At 31.5% G+C, this 19,711-nt stretch overlaps 1 protein-coding gene across 1 annotated transcript; it reads left to right on the top strand.

The window, feature by feature from the left end:
• Positions 1–43: 43 nt before the first annotated feature.
• LOC126744539 (terminal uridylyltransferase Tailor-like) lies at positions 44–18,470 on the top strand. The gene is made up of 11 exons (XM_050451985.1): positions 44–478; positions 2,449–2,722; positions 2,775–2,997; positions 3,793–4,209; positions 5,316–5,676; positions 11,148–11,278; positions 11,341–11,552; positions 13,648–13,916; positions 17,342–17,538; positions 17,972–18,102; positions 18,169–18,470. The coding sequence occupies exons 1-11, from the start codon at positions 183–185 to the stop codon at positions 18,439–18,441; spliced, it is 2,784 nt and encodes a 927-aa protein (XP_050307942.1). The 5' UTR covers positions 44–182; the 3' UTR covers positions 18,442–18,470.
• Positions 18,471–19,711: the final 1,241 nt, after the last annotated feature.

Here is a 19,711-nt window from a genome sequence, read left to right as displayed (position 1 = left end):
ACAAATGTCACGTTATTGTTTTGATTTTTTCACAGCGTGTCAGATTCGGGATTCCCGATTCACACCATACATAATAGATTGGCTTAATTTTTGAAAATTAAGATAAATAAAATTGCTTTTCTACTAAAAATAAGAAAATAGTAAAAATCCCTGAGTATGAGTGTTTAATTGCAGGTACCGATATGAGCGAATTTGAAAAAAATCAAGAAAAAGGTTCCACTAATATAATGTTAAGTGCTAATGTTGATGAATCAATTAATTCAAATATAGAAGAAATTAGAGCAGCCAACATTAAAGATGTGCAGAACCATTTGCAAGAGTTTTCTAAATTATTCAAATCCTACAGATTGGACCTTTTAAGTTGTAAAAACTCAAAGAAAAATAAATTAAAGTCCTTATTAAATGACTTGAAGAAGAACATTGCCGAGGGCATGAATGAGATAGGAACAAGTTTGAGGCACCGACAGTATAATTTTAAGTAAGTTTTTTCTACCATTCAAATCAAAATAAGCGTTAAGGTAAACAAATATATATCCATATAAGTAATGTTGAATGCATATATAAAGAAAAAAACAGATTTGGTCATACCCATAGTTAAAACACAGATGTGAGATCCAGCAACTTGAAAGGATGTGAGACAAAATAACAAGCATATACAAATAATAAAATTTCACCAGGTTATTGTACTTATATGTCCAAAACAACAAACTTTGATAAATTTTACACTCTGTAATTACTGCACTCGTAACACACTCTTTGCCTTCTGCCTGAGATAGTTACAATGAGTATATCAAGTTTGTAACTCCTCAATTTGCTCAGCGAAGTCTCACGGCTAAACACAGTCACAAATGCCTTGCTCATCTGGTCACCAGTTCTTGTGTTAATGTAGTGTTTTTCTTCAAATGTTTTATTGGGTATCTATGGATCCTGGAGTTCAAAAGTCAAAGTGAAATAAATTCCTTGTTTCATTTGGTGATGCTCACTCTAATGATAGTTGCAAAAGAGTAAGCTCCAATGTGTTACTCTTGTGACATTTAACAAACTGTGTGTATTTAGACAGGCCTATTTTGCTCTATATCATAAGTGTTGTTTTGTGTCATACTACTATGCGGCCACTGTCTTGATGCCAAGAGTGATTTTCACCTTTAGAGAAGAGCTATTAATGTGGTGCCAGACCTGCCATACAAATAAGATTGTTGTAGGGCTTTCGAGATCTGGAAGTTTTAACTCTGCCTTCGGTTTTTAATCTTTAAGGAAAAAACCTTCATCACTTTCCATCTTATTTGGGCAAACACGTCCAAGCATTTGTTCCAGAATTTGGGAGATTTGAAAGGTACAGCAATGGTCCTTGTTGCCTGGTGTTATCTCTACTTAGTGGTTGCAATGATTGCCCCCTAAATCTATTGGTTTTTATCTACTTTTTTATTTACTTCAGATTTATTTAAGTGCATACATAAAATGTTGTTCTAATATATGCAAAATACATACTAATACTCAAACATACTAATCGCAACCATAATAAAGTTACTTAACTACAGGATACGAGAAATTCTAGATAAGTACTTTATCAATATCAATATAAGCAGCAAGCTTCAGTGTGATTTGGATGCAGTTTGCCATTGGTTTGATAAAAATAAATTGTATTTGATATTGATAAGTATCCTGTGATAACCCTTATTAGAAAGTAAACCACATTAATGCATCATAATATTGCTCATAAAGAACACATACTGTAAATAAACCTTATCAGATACTTGGATTTGTTATAAGAAAGAAACACATTGTTCTTTAAGGGATCTTAATAGTATTACAAAATGGTATAACGCTCTTGTAGGACCTCTTGTTTATGGTCACAGAGACAAACATGAATCTACTAGAAAAAAGATTTCTTATATACCTCTACATTAAAAAGCATAAAATGTTCCCATATGTCATTTCTTACAGAAGGATGCTTAAAGATTTTAATACAGTGTCTTTGGAAAGTTGGAGATTATCACAAAGTGTACTTTTGGTATGCTTTGTTGTCAATAAGTCAAAATACAAGGTTCAACTGTTAATAAATTATATTAAAATATTAGTTCCTAAGATAAATTCATGAATACTGGACAATAAGGTGTTTTATATTGATTTTACTGACTGAACAGTGTAACTTCATCTTGCAAGTATATAATATTGACTTGTTTGCTGGCGGTAATAACAAGGAAATCTTACTTTCTCTCATATCATTGATATTTTTGAGTATGGCGGTTGTATTATAGTATTTAGTGTTAATATTAAGTTTGTTATGCTGTTTGTAATTTTAATTTCTGTTTTTGTCAGTGTCTCTTACATAAAATTACAATTTATGATTGTATTTATTTGAGATATTAAATAAATAAATATTAAATAGCTGTAATATATGTTCTCAAACATTCTCTCTTTATATAATCAATGGACTTACATATCTAGGTGTGGACTTTGTAACCAAGATATAACGATAGAACCAAACAAAGATATGTGGAGTTGTTTGCAAGATCATGAGCACTTTGAACAGTTATTTTATCATTTCTTAAACAAAGAAAAGTATGACCCGCCCCTAATCAATGAGATACAATGTGTGAACTTATCTGAAAGCGATAGTTCCTGGACATCTGACGATGAAACGGTTAGCGACGATTGCTCCAATAGTGACAGTGGCATAGAGCAGCAAACAATGGAGCCGTCTACCAGCCGCCTTCATTCGGTAATTATTATTTACCATATTTATGTCATAATATAAAATAATTGAATTTTAGAGTAATCTTACTAATAAAAGCAAATACCCACCTACAACAGAGGAAAATGTGAACAGTTTTCGGTTTAACTTTAAGTTGAGCTATGACAGTGAAGTTGAATCTAAAATTTATCCCCCCAGTATCATGGATGGGATCAGGAAATATGATAAACTTAAGGAGTATTCTATTATGAAACGCGGGGCTACAATAGCTGCCTGTATGATTTGTAATTGTGATATGAATGGTAAGTAGACTTAGGCTTGTGAATTGACTTATTTATTTATTTACGGGATGTCCCCATTCTAACAAAATTACAAAATAAATTATATCCTAACCCTAAATGTATATAATTATTCTGCCATCAACAAATATATTAATAAGATATATAATGAACTTAATCTATTACATATGCAAATTTTCTATAAATCAACAATATATCTATGTAAATGTATATTAATATGTAGCAGCCCAAGATATACAAATAAGATAAAACTTCCAGAAAAATTTAAGCACAAACTAACCTTGGCAAAAAAAAAATTAATATAACAATATATAGTTTTCCCCAGTTGAGTACAAAAAAAAATATATAAAACAACTAAAAACATACCGTTAAACTAATCAAAATAAGAAAAGTAAAAGCAATCAAATTTATTTGATACTTAACACATATTACTCAACAAGTAAACTAGACTTATTCGGATAACATGGTCATATCATATTAAGACGATAAAAGTATGATTGTCTATAATGTGTGAATATGAAATACACTTTTATGCCCAATTAAGGGTCAAAAGTCTCTCATTCCAGGACCATCCTGAATCTTTCTAAATGCTGTTTTTGTAACATATTTAGACGTTTTACAAGAAAATAGTATGAGTTCTGGATCTGAGATGGACATTTATGCTTATATTTAGGAATCCAAAGTAATTTTTTTCACTTTTTACCACATTCCAGGAGCATCCAAATTTATAAACTGTGGATCTAAAAAGGCTTTTCGGAGTATATATATATCAGTCATGTTTATTGAACCTTTTTTTAGGTTTACGGGTATCAAAACATTTGCTCTTCAATCACACCATGGGACAAAAGCATCTAAGGGCCGCCCGAAACGAGTCGAGTATAAACACTTTAAGTGCCTTCCACGCGTTTTGGGTGAAACAAGATCCACCGATTCAAGCTCACCAAGTGTACTTTTGGCCCCTGATCAGATCGTTGACGAAAATGGAGTGTGCGCTTTGCGGAACGTATGTCCCTAATGAAAACATACTCGCTCACATTATGAGCGTTCCTCATAAAAAAACTGTTCTGGATATGTACGAGCAAAGGAATAATTTAGTATATTTAGTGCCTCTGCAAGTGCAGGCCTATGGGATTACTAAGGAGGAGGTGGAAACTAGGGAGAATTTGGAGAAAAGCCAAAGAAGTAGGGAAAAGTCTGGTTCTGAGACAGCCGAGGGTAAGAAACGTTTGGCCATTGTATTATGTTATAAAACCAACCTCCTCACACAGAAAGATTTTTCAAAAATACAATTTTCTTACCTTCCCTTGTTTACATATCCACCAATTAATAATATTTGTTAAACCAATAAATCAAAGCTTGATAAACATTGCACCAGTCATCAGTATTCAACAAAGGGGGCACAGAATTTAGTTCTTCCATACTGCAATTAACTTTAAGCCAGAACTCACCTTGGTGTGAACTTTCGCACGTTTCGGTGCGAAATGGATGAACCGCACATTTCGAATGAAATGCATATTGAAAGAAGAGTACAACTCCAACAAATTTTTAATTAAATCTAAAGAATTCCTGACTGGGCATGCATTTTATTCGGTTCAGGAATTTTTGGATTTTTCAGCAACATAGTGGATATTAAAACCTCCACCGTGTTGTTTTTTAATTGCGAATTTTAATGTAACTATTTTCTTCATTCTTTCTTTGCTATGACTAGTCATATAAATTCTTGTAAGTTCTTTTCTGTAGTTTCATTGATGAATAGATTTGAACTCAGTTTATGTCAATAAAATATGGTGAAATCTGGGGCGCTTAATTTATCCATAAAATGACATTCGTACCCTTATCGCTTTTCAGGAACGTTAATATTTATTGAAACATTAGCTTTGACTTTGAGGCTTATTATGTAGATTCATGAGGGGATTGGGCCTTTAAATACTCCCTATAGGAGAAGTAAACTTTACGTGTAGTTTTTTCAGATTTAAAAAATCTCATAGATCCTGGTATTTTTGGCAATTTTTAAATCAGAAACTTGTATTTGTCCCATCCCAACTAGTGGACTACATCGCAATCAGTTAACATCTGCTTGGTTTTTTCTATATGCTGGTATTTCAGGGGTCGGATTAATAAAATAAATGAAGTAAATTTTAATTTTTGAGGGTTTAACCATTGCAACCTATGCAGATTAATGCGGGCCATGAGCTCTCAAATAAGACAAATTCCTTATACGAATAGCATCTTTATATTAGTTGTTTATAAATGTTTCTTCAGGTTTAAAAAATGCTAACAATTTTAAACATTTTAGAAATTCTAATGCCTTTCTATTCTAGAAACGAGCAAATCGACACCTAAAAAAGACCGCCGGAATCGTAAAGAAGTGGTACACAAAATAATAAAGGCAGTAGAAGACCTGGACAGTTTAGATCCATTAGAACTCTTACCGAACCGAATGAAGGGCGAGAGTGTATTCTTTCAGAGGGTAACAGTTCCTGTTGAGAATGGTTTTCAACATCTCATTTATTGTAAGCGATGCGAGCAACGAATTAAAGACGATTTTTATTCTATAAGGAATCACATCATGCGTAGTCCGAAGCATGATAAAGCGAAAGGGTCTTACAAGTATTTTTGCGAAGTGTGTTCGGTCAGGATGAATGGAGAGGCTGACTGGATTAACCATTTAGTAGGGAGGAGGTTAGTAACTTCTTTTTTATTTTATCATTTTGTAATATGTAAATAGGAGAATCCTTACACTATAATATAGTTAATAGTAGCTTGTCTTACTGTACTGGGTGGGCCATCCAAAACGTACCGCAAGGCATAACTGCTAGGGATTTTTTTTTTCCAAAAAATCCAAAAACACGTCAATTTTGTTTGTGAGGGTTCACTAAACTTAGTGATGACACTCCACCTAAACCCCCTAAGTGGAGTGTCATCCCCTAAAATTGTTCAAACGGGAATGGGGCTTTAATGATACCTTATTAAAAAGTGCTAATAATTCCCTATACGTTGTTGCTTGTTTTTTGAAAATCAGTCGACTCGTTTAGAAAATATGAAAGATTGAAATACGAAAAATAAATGTTTTAAAAGACGCATAAATTAAATCAAGCAAATGCTGAAAATGTTGCCCACCAACCTCCATACAGCAATACAACTTTCTACAACACTTTAATTAGGAATTGAAGTTAGTTCATACGTGGCTGTGTCTAAACAAATTAAAATCAAAATGTATAATTCAAAAAAAACCAAGGAAACTTCATTAGAAATGTTAATATTAAATTGAATAATGAAGATATTAAATTTGTTGACAAACAAAATACCTGGGACTTATATTAAATAGTCAGTTAAATTTAAATGATTATTTTGAGAATTTCATTGGTAAAATGGGTAAGAAAATTGGATTTTTGTCTCTTGTAAGGTACATTACATAAATTTACTTGTTTGTAACTATTTTTACAAACAAGTAAATTAATACTACTATCGTTTACTTAAAAGCAACACAACTTTTATGTAAACCATATAAAAACGTCTTCAATCATTTTTGGTCTGTTCAACAAGGGTCTGTCATTGTACAACATGCTGCCAAATGATTTTAAATTGGGATATTAAAAAAAAAAACGAAAAGAAAATTAAAAACATTTATTAAAGTTGAATTAATTATTATCTGAGTTGCAATACAAATCTGTATCTAAGAATTAGAAGAGGATGGGAATAAAGTGATACTTTTCTTGTATAATTAGACTAGTTATGCCCAAAAAACACTATTTACAGACGATCTAGACACAGTTAATAAAATAAGACCATGATATCGAAATTAGGGGGAAAAGTTGTTGTCTCATTTTTATATCCCTCTCTTAGTCTAAGAATTAGAAGAGGATGGGAATAAAGTGATATTTTTCTGGTATAATTAAACCAATTATGCTCGAAAAACACTATTTCCAGACGATCCAGACACTATTAATAAAATGAAACCATGATCTAGAAAATAGGAAGAAAAGTTGAAATCTCATTTACATATTCTTCTCTCAGTCTAAGAATTAAAAGAGGATGGGAATAAAGTGATGAAGTATTTTTCTGGCTTAATTAGACCAATTATGCCCGAAAAACACTATTTACAGTAGGGCTCGGAATTTCTGAAATTTTTGTATTCAATTAGTCGTTTTTCGATTTGTTCGAATAGTCGAATAATTCAAATGTTTGAATATTCGAATTATTCGATTTATTTGAATTATTCATAATTCGATTATTCGAATATTTAAATAATTCAAATTAAGTGTTCGAATAATTCGATTATTTGAATATTCCAATAAAATTAATCAATTAGGTTGGTAGTCAAATATTTGAACAGCTGTTTATTTAAAATTTAAACACCGAAAAGGTCGTTTTAAATATTATATTATCGAAACATAATGGGAACATTAAAGAAATACCAATAAATCTATAAAATAAACATTTAAAAATAGATGAGCACAAATAAAAACTCTTAAACAAAAGAACGCAAACAAATAAACTCAAAAAAAATAACATTTTAGAAACGTACAATAAGGTTTCAAAATAACAAACAAATAGTTCAAAATGGATAAAGTAGAAAATAATGAAGAACTAAGTTACAGGATAAACAATGTAAACTTAAATATTACAAATTTACATTAAGAAAACAAAGCTTTTTAACATTGTCAGATTTTAGGCAGCTTCGTTTTGCATTAACAATATTATAATAATATACCAGCATTAGAAAAAGCTCTCTCTGATGGAACAGATGTTGCAGGCACGCAAAGATAACGTTTTACATATTTTATAAGATTTGGATATTTTTGGAAATAACGCATTCGGAAACATATCAAGTTCATTAAATATTGTAGGCTGTTCATTTGGAAATAAGAGTTCCAAGGAGGTTTTTTTGGCACAATTTTGATCATGTTCTACGGCTGAAAAATCGTTATCGGTTTCTATTAGATTTTGAAAATATCTTTGTACCTTAATCAAACAACCAATAAACCGTTCTTTATTTTTGAACAGCGGGTCCAAAAATGTGCTCATGTCAAAAATATTGATATCGATGGCACCAATAACTGAGATACAAAAAAAATCTTTAAATCTAGATTCAAACTCTTTTTGTAATGAAAATTTAATATCTTTCAAGAAAATAGGTTCTTACGGAGTAGTTTTCAAAATAAAATTTCCCATTATAGGCATTATCATTGAAATAGTTGTTTGCGAATCCGATGAAAACAAATTGGTAACAATTTCAAAAGGTGCTAATATTATTATAATGCTTTCTATTACTGTCCATTCTTCTTCGTTAAGCATTCATTGTCCAGCATGTGTTTTTGAAGTTACTGTACTGTCAGATAAAACACCTATTTATGTTTATGTTTCTCTAAACCTATTTGAATTTGTTTGTAAACGCTTTTGTTGCTATATTAGAATGTTTGAAATCAGAAACTACGCTGCTACATTTGATTATTATTGGCTTAATAGAATCTTGATCCAATATTTTATTTAAGACTAACTGCAATGAATGGGCATAGCAACAAACTGAATCAAACGGTAAATCCCTAGTTGCCAAAACAATATTAGAGGCATTATCATGCACTATAGCGACACATTTGTCCACGATTTCCCATTCATTTATTATATCTAGTAACTTGTTTTTTAAATTTATGGCTGTATGTCTTTCTTCTATACTTTCTGTTGTTAAATTTCACGTAACGTGTTGCCAAGTATTGTTGATAAAATGGCAAGTCACAGTGATATAGGATTCATTTGCTCTTGAACTCCAGCAGTCTGTTGTTAGGCCTATGCATTTTACATCTCTTAATTCTTCTAAAATTTTTTGTTTTATAAGCTCATATAAAGCATCAATTCTTAGCATTATTGACTTTGCTACTGGAATTTTATACGAGGGAGCAATATATGATAATAATTTCTTAAAACCTTTATTTTCCACAAACGAAACAGGTAGGGTGTCAATGCAAATCATTTTTATAATTATCTGAGTAATAATCTCTTGTTTTTGCTTGGTTACTTGTACGGTAGAAAAAACGCTATCAATTTTGGGTCGTGTTTTCTGTAGTTTACTTTGTACCTGATTAGTGGCAGTAGCAACTGTGGAAGTACTGGTGTGGCTTAAACTGGAGATTTCTGATTCGTTTTCGGATCCACCTTCATCTCTTGTCGAAATGTTCCTCGAATTTGTTGAAACTTCCAAATATTCAGATTCTGTATCTTGAGAAGTACTGAAAATAATGAGTTTAACATTAGAAATATGTACGATCTGTAAATCTGGACGGCTGAATAACGTTATCTTCAAACGAAAGCATTGGGCAAGTAATAAAAGTTAATAAATTATTAACAGACTGCCCTAACTGAAGACCTTTAGGAATCTAGGCAGGCAGAAGGATGAAAGAAATAAAAATAACAATCATTTATTGGTTTTTGTATCAGAAAAGGTGATAATTTAATTAGTCGTAAAATGTCACAAATTGAAAATTTTATGTAATAAATAGGTAATGTAAACTCTTTTCTACTGGATTGTAAAAAGTAAAAACCTCGTAGCTTTTATAGTTTCCGAGATACCAATAGTCACATTCGAATTTATAAGAGCCTGTATATGATCGTTGAGACTAAGACCCTTAAAGATATCGAGTTTTCTAGTTTTGTGGGGAGGAAAAAGTGGCTGTGTCAATGTCAAAGTGTCATTTATTTCAATACATCTTTTCAAATAACATAAAAAAAAATAAAAACGAATTTGAACCGGTTAACTTCGAATGTATTCATAATTTTCTAGCTTTCAAAATGGCATTTTATTTTTTATTAAGCATCAAAATACGCAACTTTGCCCCAATTTAACCTGCCTCGTAGTATCCCAATAGTCACACTCGAACTTGTAGCAGCCTGTGTGTTTAAAATTTGAATGTTTGAAACATTAATTTATTTGGAACCAACTCGAACTTCAATAAAGATATCTATGGTTTACGATTTGCACAATTTGTATTTTTTACACTCTTTTTTTTAGCTGTACAGCTCGTATGTTCCCTTACGCAATAATTCATTTTGCTACTTGCTAGTTGCTATTTGCTAATACTATTATTAAGTAAAAGTTTATGAAATAACTTACCTGCTTATCAGCGAATTATGTTTGCTTCTTAAATGGGTCCACAAGTTACTCGTTGTGCTCTTACTGGCTACATTGTAGTTACAAAATTTACACTGCATGCGATTTTCGTTTTTAGAAAAATATAGCAAATTTTGCTGTAAGAACTCATTTTAATTTTAAACTAAACTGCTTGTTACGGAAAGGCGTATAATACTGTTCTAATCCAAACTAAATTTATTTCGTGACAATAGGTATGATGGCCATTGAAAAACTAGGAATAAATTATGTACCCTGTTTATAGTAGGTATTACTATCTATTTGATATATAAGAGCCTTTCCCTTAACTCGAACAAACTAAAGCAAACAACACGTTACTTTTATTGCTTTTATGCATTTTATGGCCTACTGTTCTCTAAGTGGGAAGTGGGAAGTTACGCGTAAAAGAAATGCGGGCAAAAAAATTAAATGGCTTTGAGATATTACCAGATTGTCACTCTCCGAATTTTTTATATGTTCTAATATTTCTTTGCGCTAACCTTAAGTGATAAATATCCTGTTTATAGTTGAATGATTCGAATAGTCGAATATTTCAAATATTGGAATTAATCGAATAGTTGAATATTCGAATTATTCGAATAAAACTCCGAGCACTAATTTACAGACGATCCAGACACCATTAATAAAATGTCTGTATAGAAAATAGACTTTTAATAATGCTAATAATTATGATTATTTAGTTCCTGTGTAGACTTGTTTACTTTTGTTTTTCTCGACTTGTTATTACCTATTGGTTTTGACTAGAAGTTTTTAAACGATATTTTGATTGATAACGATTGTTTGATTACTATTAAAAATACTATTACTATTAAAATTGACTTGGTGTAGGAACCTTTAGATCTTTTCTTGTTATCAAATTTTGTATTAATAGTTTATTCCAAATAAACGATTACATTATTACATATTATAAGTTCTACTTTAATTTTCAATAATAAACAAAATATAATATGCATCAATAAAAATATTTAATTCTACCCTCATATAACTATATCTAATCAATATCTTATAGACATGCTAACCCAACCCAAAAACTAAATCTCACCGAGTACGAATGTGTTCCATGTAAAACGGTAATCTTTGGTGATGAATCTTCTCTGACCCGCCACCTATCCATAGGCGTTAAGAAGAAAAAAGACAAAGGTAAGTAAGTGTTTTCTTGTTCTTCTTATGCAATAAAATCCAAAGAATCGCCATCTTTTTAGACAACACCTTATCGCCAGAGATAAAAGCGTTATTCGAATCGAAACAAAGCATATTGGATCGCGCTAAGACGTTAAGAGAAGCGGCCGAAGAAGTAATTGCGAGTCCGCAAACCAAAATTTGCTGTGACCGATTGAAGGAGGCCCTGTCAGTTCTGTTTGGTCAATGTGATGTTTACCCTTTTGGGTCGAGGATCTCTGGAATAGGCAATAAAGTAAGGTCCAAAACATATTTTTTTATTTAATTTGTCACGTTATTTAAAAAAAGTGATTATTAAAAAATATTAAAATATTTAAAAAAATTTTACCACGTGCTTGTTGTTGAATTTGAATGAGGTTATGTTTACGCCAGTAACTTTTTTGTTTATTGTATTTTCTCTTGGGCAAATGTCTGCCCTTTATAAACGTTTTCAGGGCGAATTTAGTTTGTCTTTTGTTACGATCTAGATCTGATCCTAAAAATGTATCAGATCAGATTTAGATTCAAAACGTTTTGAAAACTTAGACAAATGGGTATTTTCATAGTTTAGGTCAGTCTTTAAAACGAATTCAATAACGACTCTGACAGCTGTTAGACAAGACGTCATTCGAACGCAACCATATGATGACGAAACACTTAAGATATCGTAAGGCAACCGAGTAAGGCGCTTACTCGCTAAAATATGGCTCAAGTTGACGACGCTGACGTTTGACGTGTAATCTGTCAAAAACTAAATTAATTTTTTTCATTGACATTGTTTTTCAAAATTTTAAACCATCAATGGGATCCTAAAATGATGATTCGACACAATCACTCGATGTGACTTATTCTAAATAACATTTTCCATTGTGAGTATAGCGGATTGCCTAGTTTTTGGTGATTTGTAAAGGACACGCATGGGTATATTGTCTGCATCGGGCGATATAACTTCCTCCTTATTTAAACGTATTTGGTTCTCAAATTTAAAATGTACATAATAATAATTAAAACAAACATAAAAAATAGATAGAAAAAAAATTAACAAAACAAATTAATATGATAGCATATATACATAGTATATAATAGATTATTTATTTTTAATTTAAGTTGTTTTTGTTTTTTATTAGACAAGACAATTGACGTTTTTATCGGTGACAGATGGAATATAACAAATATAGGGAATATTAGGGACAATAACGAATACATCCCAGCAAACCTAAATCAAATCGAATAAAACGAGTTTAGCCGACGATTGAAATTTACAATCACCCTTCTCGTCACGATCGAAGTCGTGATCGTATCGAGATTGAGTCGAGATTTTAAAACCTGTGCATATTCTAAATTAAAATATATGTATCAGAGATTAGAATTGTTGAAATGGGTATAATAAAAACCAATTGATAGAGTTTCACTAACTTTTGTTTTTAACTAAATTTGTTAAGTAAACACAATCAAAATTTTAAATGAAGATGATCATTTTCATGGTATTAGGATTTATAAGATTCAAGTTTATGAGAATGCATCTATCTCAAGTTAATTAAAGGATTACTTTCTTTTATAAATTTTAACGAAATTCTTAAACAATTACAAGAAAAATCTCAGATCTAACGCAACTATCTTAAAGTCTTAACTAAATGTAACTTTCTATTTTGTTTTTGCAAACATAACCTCACAAAAACTTTAATTATTTTGTTTCCCTACAATTGGCACAACTGAAATTTGTCAGAGTGACCAACATCGAAAGGACACAATCACGCAAAATGGCGGCCCCCTAGTAGTGGTCATTTACTTTTCATTGAATTGGCAGTCCAGGTATATTTATTAAGTTCATGGTCCTGCCACGCGGTTAAAGAAATGCCAATGTTAAACACTGTCAAGGATGCCTGTCATGTCTTACACACAGAAATGTTATCACACAATGACTCAAGATAAACTGTTGCTAAACCAACGGAATATAACACTGCGATAAATGAAATAGAATACAAAGTAAATTAAGTTACAGTCAACCAACACCTACACTGTAAGAAATATAAACCAATGAAATAATGAAGTTAAATGACTAAACGACAAAATAATTAAATGAAAATTGACATGTGACAAGTTTTTGATATTCAACAGATAATTTGTTGTACATTAAACAACATCTAAGATCTATAACAATTTCATGAAGATTTTCACAACTACCCTTCAAAACATACCTAATTTTATTTCACTCATAAAAGTTCCTGAAGTGTATGCTTGCTATCTATAAAAGATAAAAATACACATAAATTGATATTTATATATTTATTAAAATATCTTTGTTATAAGCGTCATAACTGTTATATTTATAGATTTCTTTCCATTTTAAGGATAGCGATTTAGATGTGTTTATAGACGTAGGAGGCACTTACTTCGGCGAATATTGCCAAGACCCCTCCGACCAAGTGGCGTTCATAAGAAAAGCAACAAAAATAGTGGCGGATCAAAAGATTCATCAAAGTCCACGAGAGTTTTGTAAAGCGCGACAAGTACTTACCGCCCGCACTCCCATCCTTACGCTTCACCATACGCCTACAAATTTGGACTGCGACTTGTCTTTTAAGCACGGGCTAAGTGTAGAAAATACAAAGTTTTTAAGGTAAGTCAAGTAGAGGACTGATTGGAACCTTTGGTGCGACACTCAAATCACAAAACAGTTTTACCATTAACCAAAACTCTTTTATTTTACTCTCGATACGTGTGATATGAGAAGATTAAAACCAAACTAAAACTACTTAGAAGTGGCTTTGCATACTAAAGATGTAATTAATAGAGTGAAAAATCCAATGAAGTATGGTAGAACAGAGTTTAAACACTAGCTAACCCATGGCTGTACCCTCCAGTTGTAATAATTTTATAATAATTTTAAATTTAGTGGAGGATGACCGAAGCATTTTTAGTTACCCTTTGACATATTAACTCCACTGCAAGTATGGACTACTTCTACAACTTTTTCTAAACATTTTTGTGTTTTAAAATTGATATCCTTATAAATCAATGCTGTAACGATTAACCTAGGCCTCATTATGTTAAAATATGAGCTATTATTAAAAATAATTTGGTGTAGGAATTATATAGAGTATTGAAAAATATTGTGTGACATTAATTTAATTAATTATCGGATATTATCGAAACCATTAGTTTCCAAAAATTTAATCAGATATTCCAAAGTTTGTGGTATACGAATGCTTAGAATGGATAAAAGCAAACATTTTATCTTCACATAAACAAATTAAATTATTGACTTTTGAAATAAACCGTTCACTGTTTTTGACTGAAAAACTTTCATAAGGCAATTTTAATGTCTCAAATTACTTTACCAACAACTGTGAAATGTTATAAATTGGAAATTCTTTAGTGGAGACTTTTGGTCTCATTTTATTGCCAGATTTATAGATTTTTGGTAAACAATTTAAAGAGCTTGTAGCTCATCTGGATGAATTGAAAAGTGAAGTTTGGCTAATCTTGTTTTAAACACTGACCACTTTGTAGATATAGACAACTTAAAATTACTTAAACCAGTTAATAACAATCGATAAACTAGATGCATGCGAAAGTTTAGCAATATTCCAAAATTAAAAGGCCTTTTTTAATGGGGATGTCATCCAATATAGATTTACCTTTTAATGATGCTGATTTTCCAATTCTTTCCCCTAAAAAAACTTACCCTTAGGCGCACTGCCAAACCCCTTTCAAAGCAAACATTCCTCAAACGCTCTTCCTCTAACCCTCAAATCCAAACTACCCAATAAGGTGAATACCAAAAGACTCCAACTTGTGAAAGTAAAGAAAAACCGCTTGGGGCCGTCCTACCTAAAACTCCTAACGAACACAGGCTCATAACCCAGGTTTTTAGTCAAAACAATGTAGAATATGACTCGTACGTTTTAGAAGAGGATTGGAACTAGATAGAAGAATAAATATAAATGAAATAATTGAAGATTTAAGGGAAAAGGGTTGTGAGCCTGAGGAAGTAGTACTGGTTAATGGTAGGTCGAAGAAGGAACATTGAAACCTATTTGCTGAGATTTTTAGTACCAAAATGATAAAGTTTAATTTACAACCCTTTGTCTTGAAATGCAAAGTCTGGTTTCCCGAAAAGGCATGATAGTTAGATAGAGTGCTTTTTATGGGAAAATAATATTTATATAACGCTTATTCAAGAAACTTGTTTAAGAAATAATACTACCTGGAATATATGTGTCAAAATTACTTGAAATGCCTCCATAAAATGTCTTTTAAATTGCTCAATTTGCAGAAACACATAGACCTGACCTCATAAGGAAAAACATCACCCGTTCCCAAATCCCTGGGTTTAAAACAGACTCCAATATAGAGAACACCGGTATAAAAATCCCCTTCTCCAGTGGTAAAATTAAAATATATTACGCTTATAAGACACCAAATTTTCCCCTAACAAAGGAAATCCTGGAAGAGTTTTTTTCACATCTGCATTTCCCAACAATAACTACGGGCGATTTAAACTCTAAAGAGTTACTTATTTTGGGTATTACGTCACTTTTATAATAAGTATCAATTTAGAAAATACTCTTAATTTCTAAATCTCTCTTAAATCTCCTATGCTCAATGATTGAAAAGAAGAAGAAAATAGACTTATTCACGTATAAGTTCATATTAGCAGAAATATGAACTTAAATCTTTAATGATACGTTTCGTTATGTTTAATTTAATCTAAGTCCTTAATTTAATCTTAAATACAATAATTTCCTTGAGGTATAATGGGTGGTTGTGGTATATAAGTTGAGGTTTTATCTATCGATTTCTGAGCTCATAAATCAATAAACTGTTTTGTAAAGTAATAAAAATATAAAAATAAAATATATTTCAAATTATCAATTAATTTTAAGAATGCCCTGTTCTTCTCTCTCTTTAGCAAAGGAGTCCATGTATTACGAAAATCAACCGAGCAAGTAGCTAGGCATTTATTTAACATTATAAATGCACTTTCATTTAATTTACATAATTTTGAAATTGGTTCCTTTGCTAAAATTGAGAAAGCAGCCCAGTTTATCCGATAGATAGATATGTATTAAAGATGCCCCGGTATCATAGACGTTTTATAAAATTAACGCGTTAAAAAGAAAATACAAATCACATTTATATGAAAACATTCATGATACAAAAAACCGCAATCAATATAATCCATCACGGGTCTCAGATGTCAGAATTTTCCTCAATTCTATGTTTGGTGACCGATTTTTAAAAATGACTACGAAACCAGCTATTGCAAATTAATGCATTGCGGATTCCGCACTCAAGACCTGTGTTGGCCCGACCGGTATTACTACATATATTATCGACAAATAGTCTTATACGTTCAAAAAATTAGTCCATTTTTCTCAAAGAGACCTCTTAATAATAAAAATTCAGAGATTGGAGGGACACAAAGTCAATGGTCTCAAATTATGTTTATTTAAAAAAAAAAAAAACGATTACACGTGTTTCGCTCTAAGGCATGGTCAGATCTAAAAGAAAATAGAAAGCAACCCTGGTATAAAAACAACAATGCATAGACATAAATTACAATGTTGAGATATGACTCACCGGTAAAGCTATTGGATTAACACCACAAACATTTAAGTTAAAACAAAAATAAATACATAAAAAATAATGCTGACGTTCACATTAAATCCGGTGTCAAAAGTCATATCTCAACATTGTAATTTATGTCTATGCATTGTTGTTTTTATACTAGGGTTGCTTTCTATTTTCTTTTAGATCTGATGATGCCTTAGGGCGAAACACGTGTAATCGTTTTTTTTTTAAATAAACATAATTTGAGACCATTGACTTTGTGTCCCTCCAATCTCTGAATTTTTAGTCTGATACGTATTTGATTGCTTTATGATGATATAAATATATTTATTTTATTTTTATAGGCAATATATAGGAACCAAATAGGGATTATTTATAGATCCTTAGGGAATTGTTTGAAAAATTAATACTTAACTTACCTGATTTATTGGTCAATTATTAAACAAAGTTAAATTTACCTTTTTTCAGACTTTGCTTACAGCTAGAGCCAGCATGTCAGGAATTGATACTCTTAGTTAAACAATGGGCCGGACTTACCATATTCGAGAGGATATCAACCTACGCTTTGGCCATAATGTGTATATTTTATATGCAATCGAATGGCCACTTGCCTTCTGTGGAAGGCATTCGGAGGCTTAACGATGTGCCGCATAAATCAATAAACGGTTAGTGATTTTCGAATTTAATTTCTTATATTACTCGAAAACTACATCTTACAGAATGCAATTATGTAATAAGCCGTGTTATATATATTTTTTAAATTTGGGTCTTAGAAGTGTATGGAAATTATGGCTGTGGTATTTTTTAACTAGTATTTCTTGGAATATATTATATTAAAAAGATAAACTTTATAAAGCTGGATAGTGTGAGAAGTGACTACTTGAGCCATGGTAGTAGATTATTAAGTATTTTCTATTCTGTGCTTAAATTACTCGTTTTACATACTCCTTAGGTTCTATAAAGTTTACTGTTTTAATACTAATATTAAAATCATAATAAAAACACTATTTTTCTCTACTTAAAATCGCCCCTTTAACCATTACTCTGAAACATGTATAAACATATTATTAAGTTTTTTACACATAATCTTCATTTAAGGATGGAAAACAATAAACTGTACACTATCACTGGATAATTTGAAAAAACACGTGAAGCCATACGAGAAATCTTGCTATGATCTACTCAAACAGTTTTTTGTCTATTACTCGAAATTCGATTTTAATACTTACGTAAGTACTCGTATCTCATGTTAACTAAACAAAGCTGTATATTCATGTATTTTATTTTAATTTCAGGTAGTTTGTCCCCTACTGGGTCGTGTGGTAAACCGTTCTCTATTTGTAGATGAAAATCCCGATCAGCTACCGCCTGAAATGGCCGATTACGTGGCCCAATTAGAGCGAGAAGACGGCGAAGTCTTTAGATCGCACTCGTATATGTGCGTGCAAGATCCGTTTGATCTTAGTCATAATTTAACCAAAGCCGTGCAACCTGGTACGGTTAAAAGGTTTCAGTCTAATTGCAAATTATGTTTGGAACTAATGGAGGCCTTTGAGAGGGGACAATAAACTGATATCGTTTATTATTTTATAGATAATGGTGTTTTCTTTTTCTTCGTTATAGTTTTTTAAGTGCCAGAAGTTCAGAGGCCAGAAACACGCTTTTTTTGTTCTCGGTTTGACACCGAAATATACCGCAGCGGATTCTCCAAAGATCAAAAATTATAAAAAAAAGCTTACGAAATAACTTTACAGCATTTAGCTCATTGTCTCCATATCTAAAAAACCTATACCTGTGTCTATAATTTACCTGAATAAACCGCCTGACAAATTCGTGCTTTTTTATCAATTTTCTTAACATGGAACCGACTCTTTGGGTTGAAAGTAAGATGCTTTTTTCATTCCCAAATTCATTTTTCAACATTGTTCATTTAATAAGTGGAATCATATTCTGCTAGAGCATATTTCATTTGCACCTTTCTATGTCCGCTGGTGGGTTCTTGTCGGGTGGGAGTGTGTAATGAGTGAATTGTCCATAGATTGTGGATTGTCATGTGTTTACCACCTTTATAAGGTATTATCTGTTTGGTTTTGTTATGTGGTCTTGCGGTAATTGTTCCAAGTTCTTCTAGTAGTGCCCATGCCCAAGTCCCTGTACAAATTGTTGTTTCTGAAGAGCCAGGGTTTTTTTTTAGAAACGTTGATAATTTGTTTGCGTTATAAGATAGAGACATGAATCAACTGAAATGGAAAACAAACCATGGAGTATCATTAAAAGAGTGAAATTTTCTGACAAATTACCGGTTTTTGAGAAAACCCCAAATTTGAGTTTTTTTGCATTTTCTTCTCTTGGATAGTTTTCAAAAACGTTGATAACTTCTATGCTATTGAAGGTAGAATAACGAATCAAAGTTTGCAATCAAGTATCATCGGTAAAATAATAAAAAATGTTGATAGTCCTTGGAACCTTTGGTGTGATGCTCAAATTACGTGACAGTTTTACCACAAACCAAAACTCTTTTATTTTTACTCTCGACACGTGTTTCGCTAACGATGTTAGCATCTTCGGGAGAAGATAAAAACTAAACTAAAACTACTTACAAATCTCCTTATATTACTAATGATGTAACTATAGTCCATTTCTTAATCCGTAGGAGCACACGAAAGGGTCGATAGCCATAAAACGGTCGTAAACCATTGGCGTCCCACTTTTCAAGTACATTAAGACCTGAATGTTTTCATTTGTTGGGTTTATTTAATAGTGCAAGAAATAGGCCAATTTTAGCCATAAATTCTTTGAATTACTTAAGTACCTAATGAACAAGTTCTTTTTAACCCT

The sequence above is a fragment of the Anthonomus grandis genome, chromosome 14, assembly GCF_022605725.1.
Source record: "Anthonomus grandis grandis chromosome 14, icAntGran1.3, whole genome shotgun sequence".
In the NCBI taxonomy this organism is placed as follows: domain Eukaryota; kingdom Metazoa; phylum Arthropoda; class Insecta; order Coleoptera; family Curculionidae; genus Anthonomus; species Anthonomus grandis.
Note: the sequence above shows the minus strand (reverse complement) of the source record. Positions and strands in the feature narration are given on the sequence as shown.

Excerpts from the sequence above, each read along its gene's own strand:
- LOC126744539 (XM_050451985.1), top strand. The coding sequence starts at position 183 with ATGAGCGAATTTGAAAAAAATCAAGAAAAAGGTTCCACTAATATAATG. Across the intron at positions 11,279-11,340 it reads TAAGAAGAAAAAAGACAAAG|ACAACACCTTATCGCCAGAG; the intron begins GTAAGTAAGTGT and ends CCATCTTTTTAG. Across the intron at positions 17,539-17,971 it reads GCCGCATAAATCAATAAACG|GATGGAAAACAATAAACTGT; the intron begins GTTAGTGATTTT and ends TCTTCATTTAAG.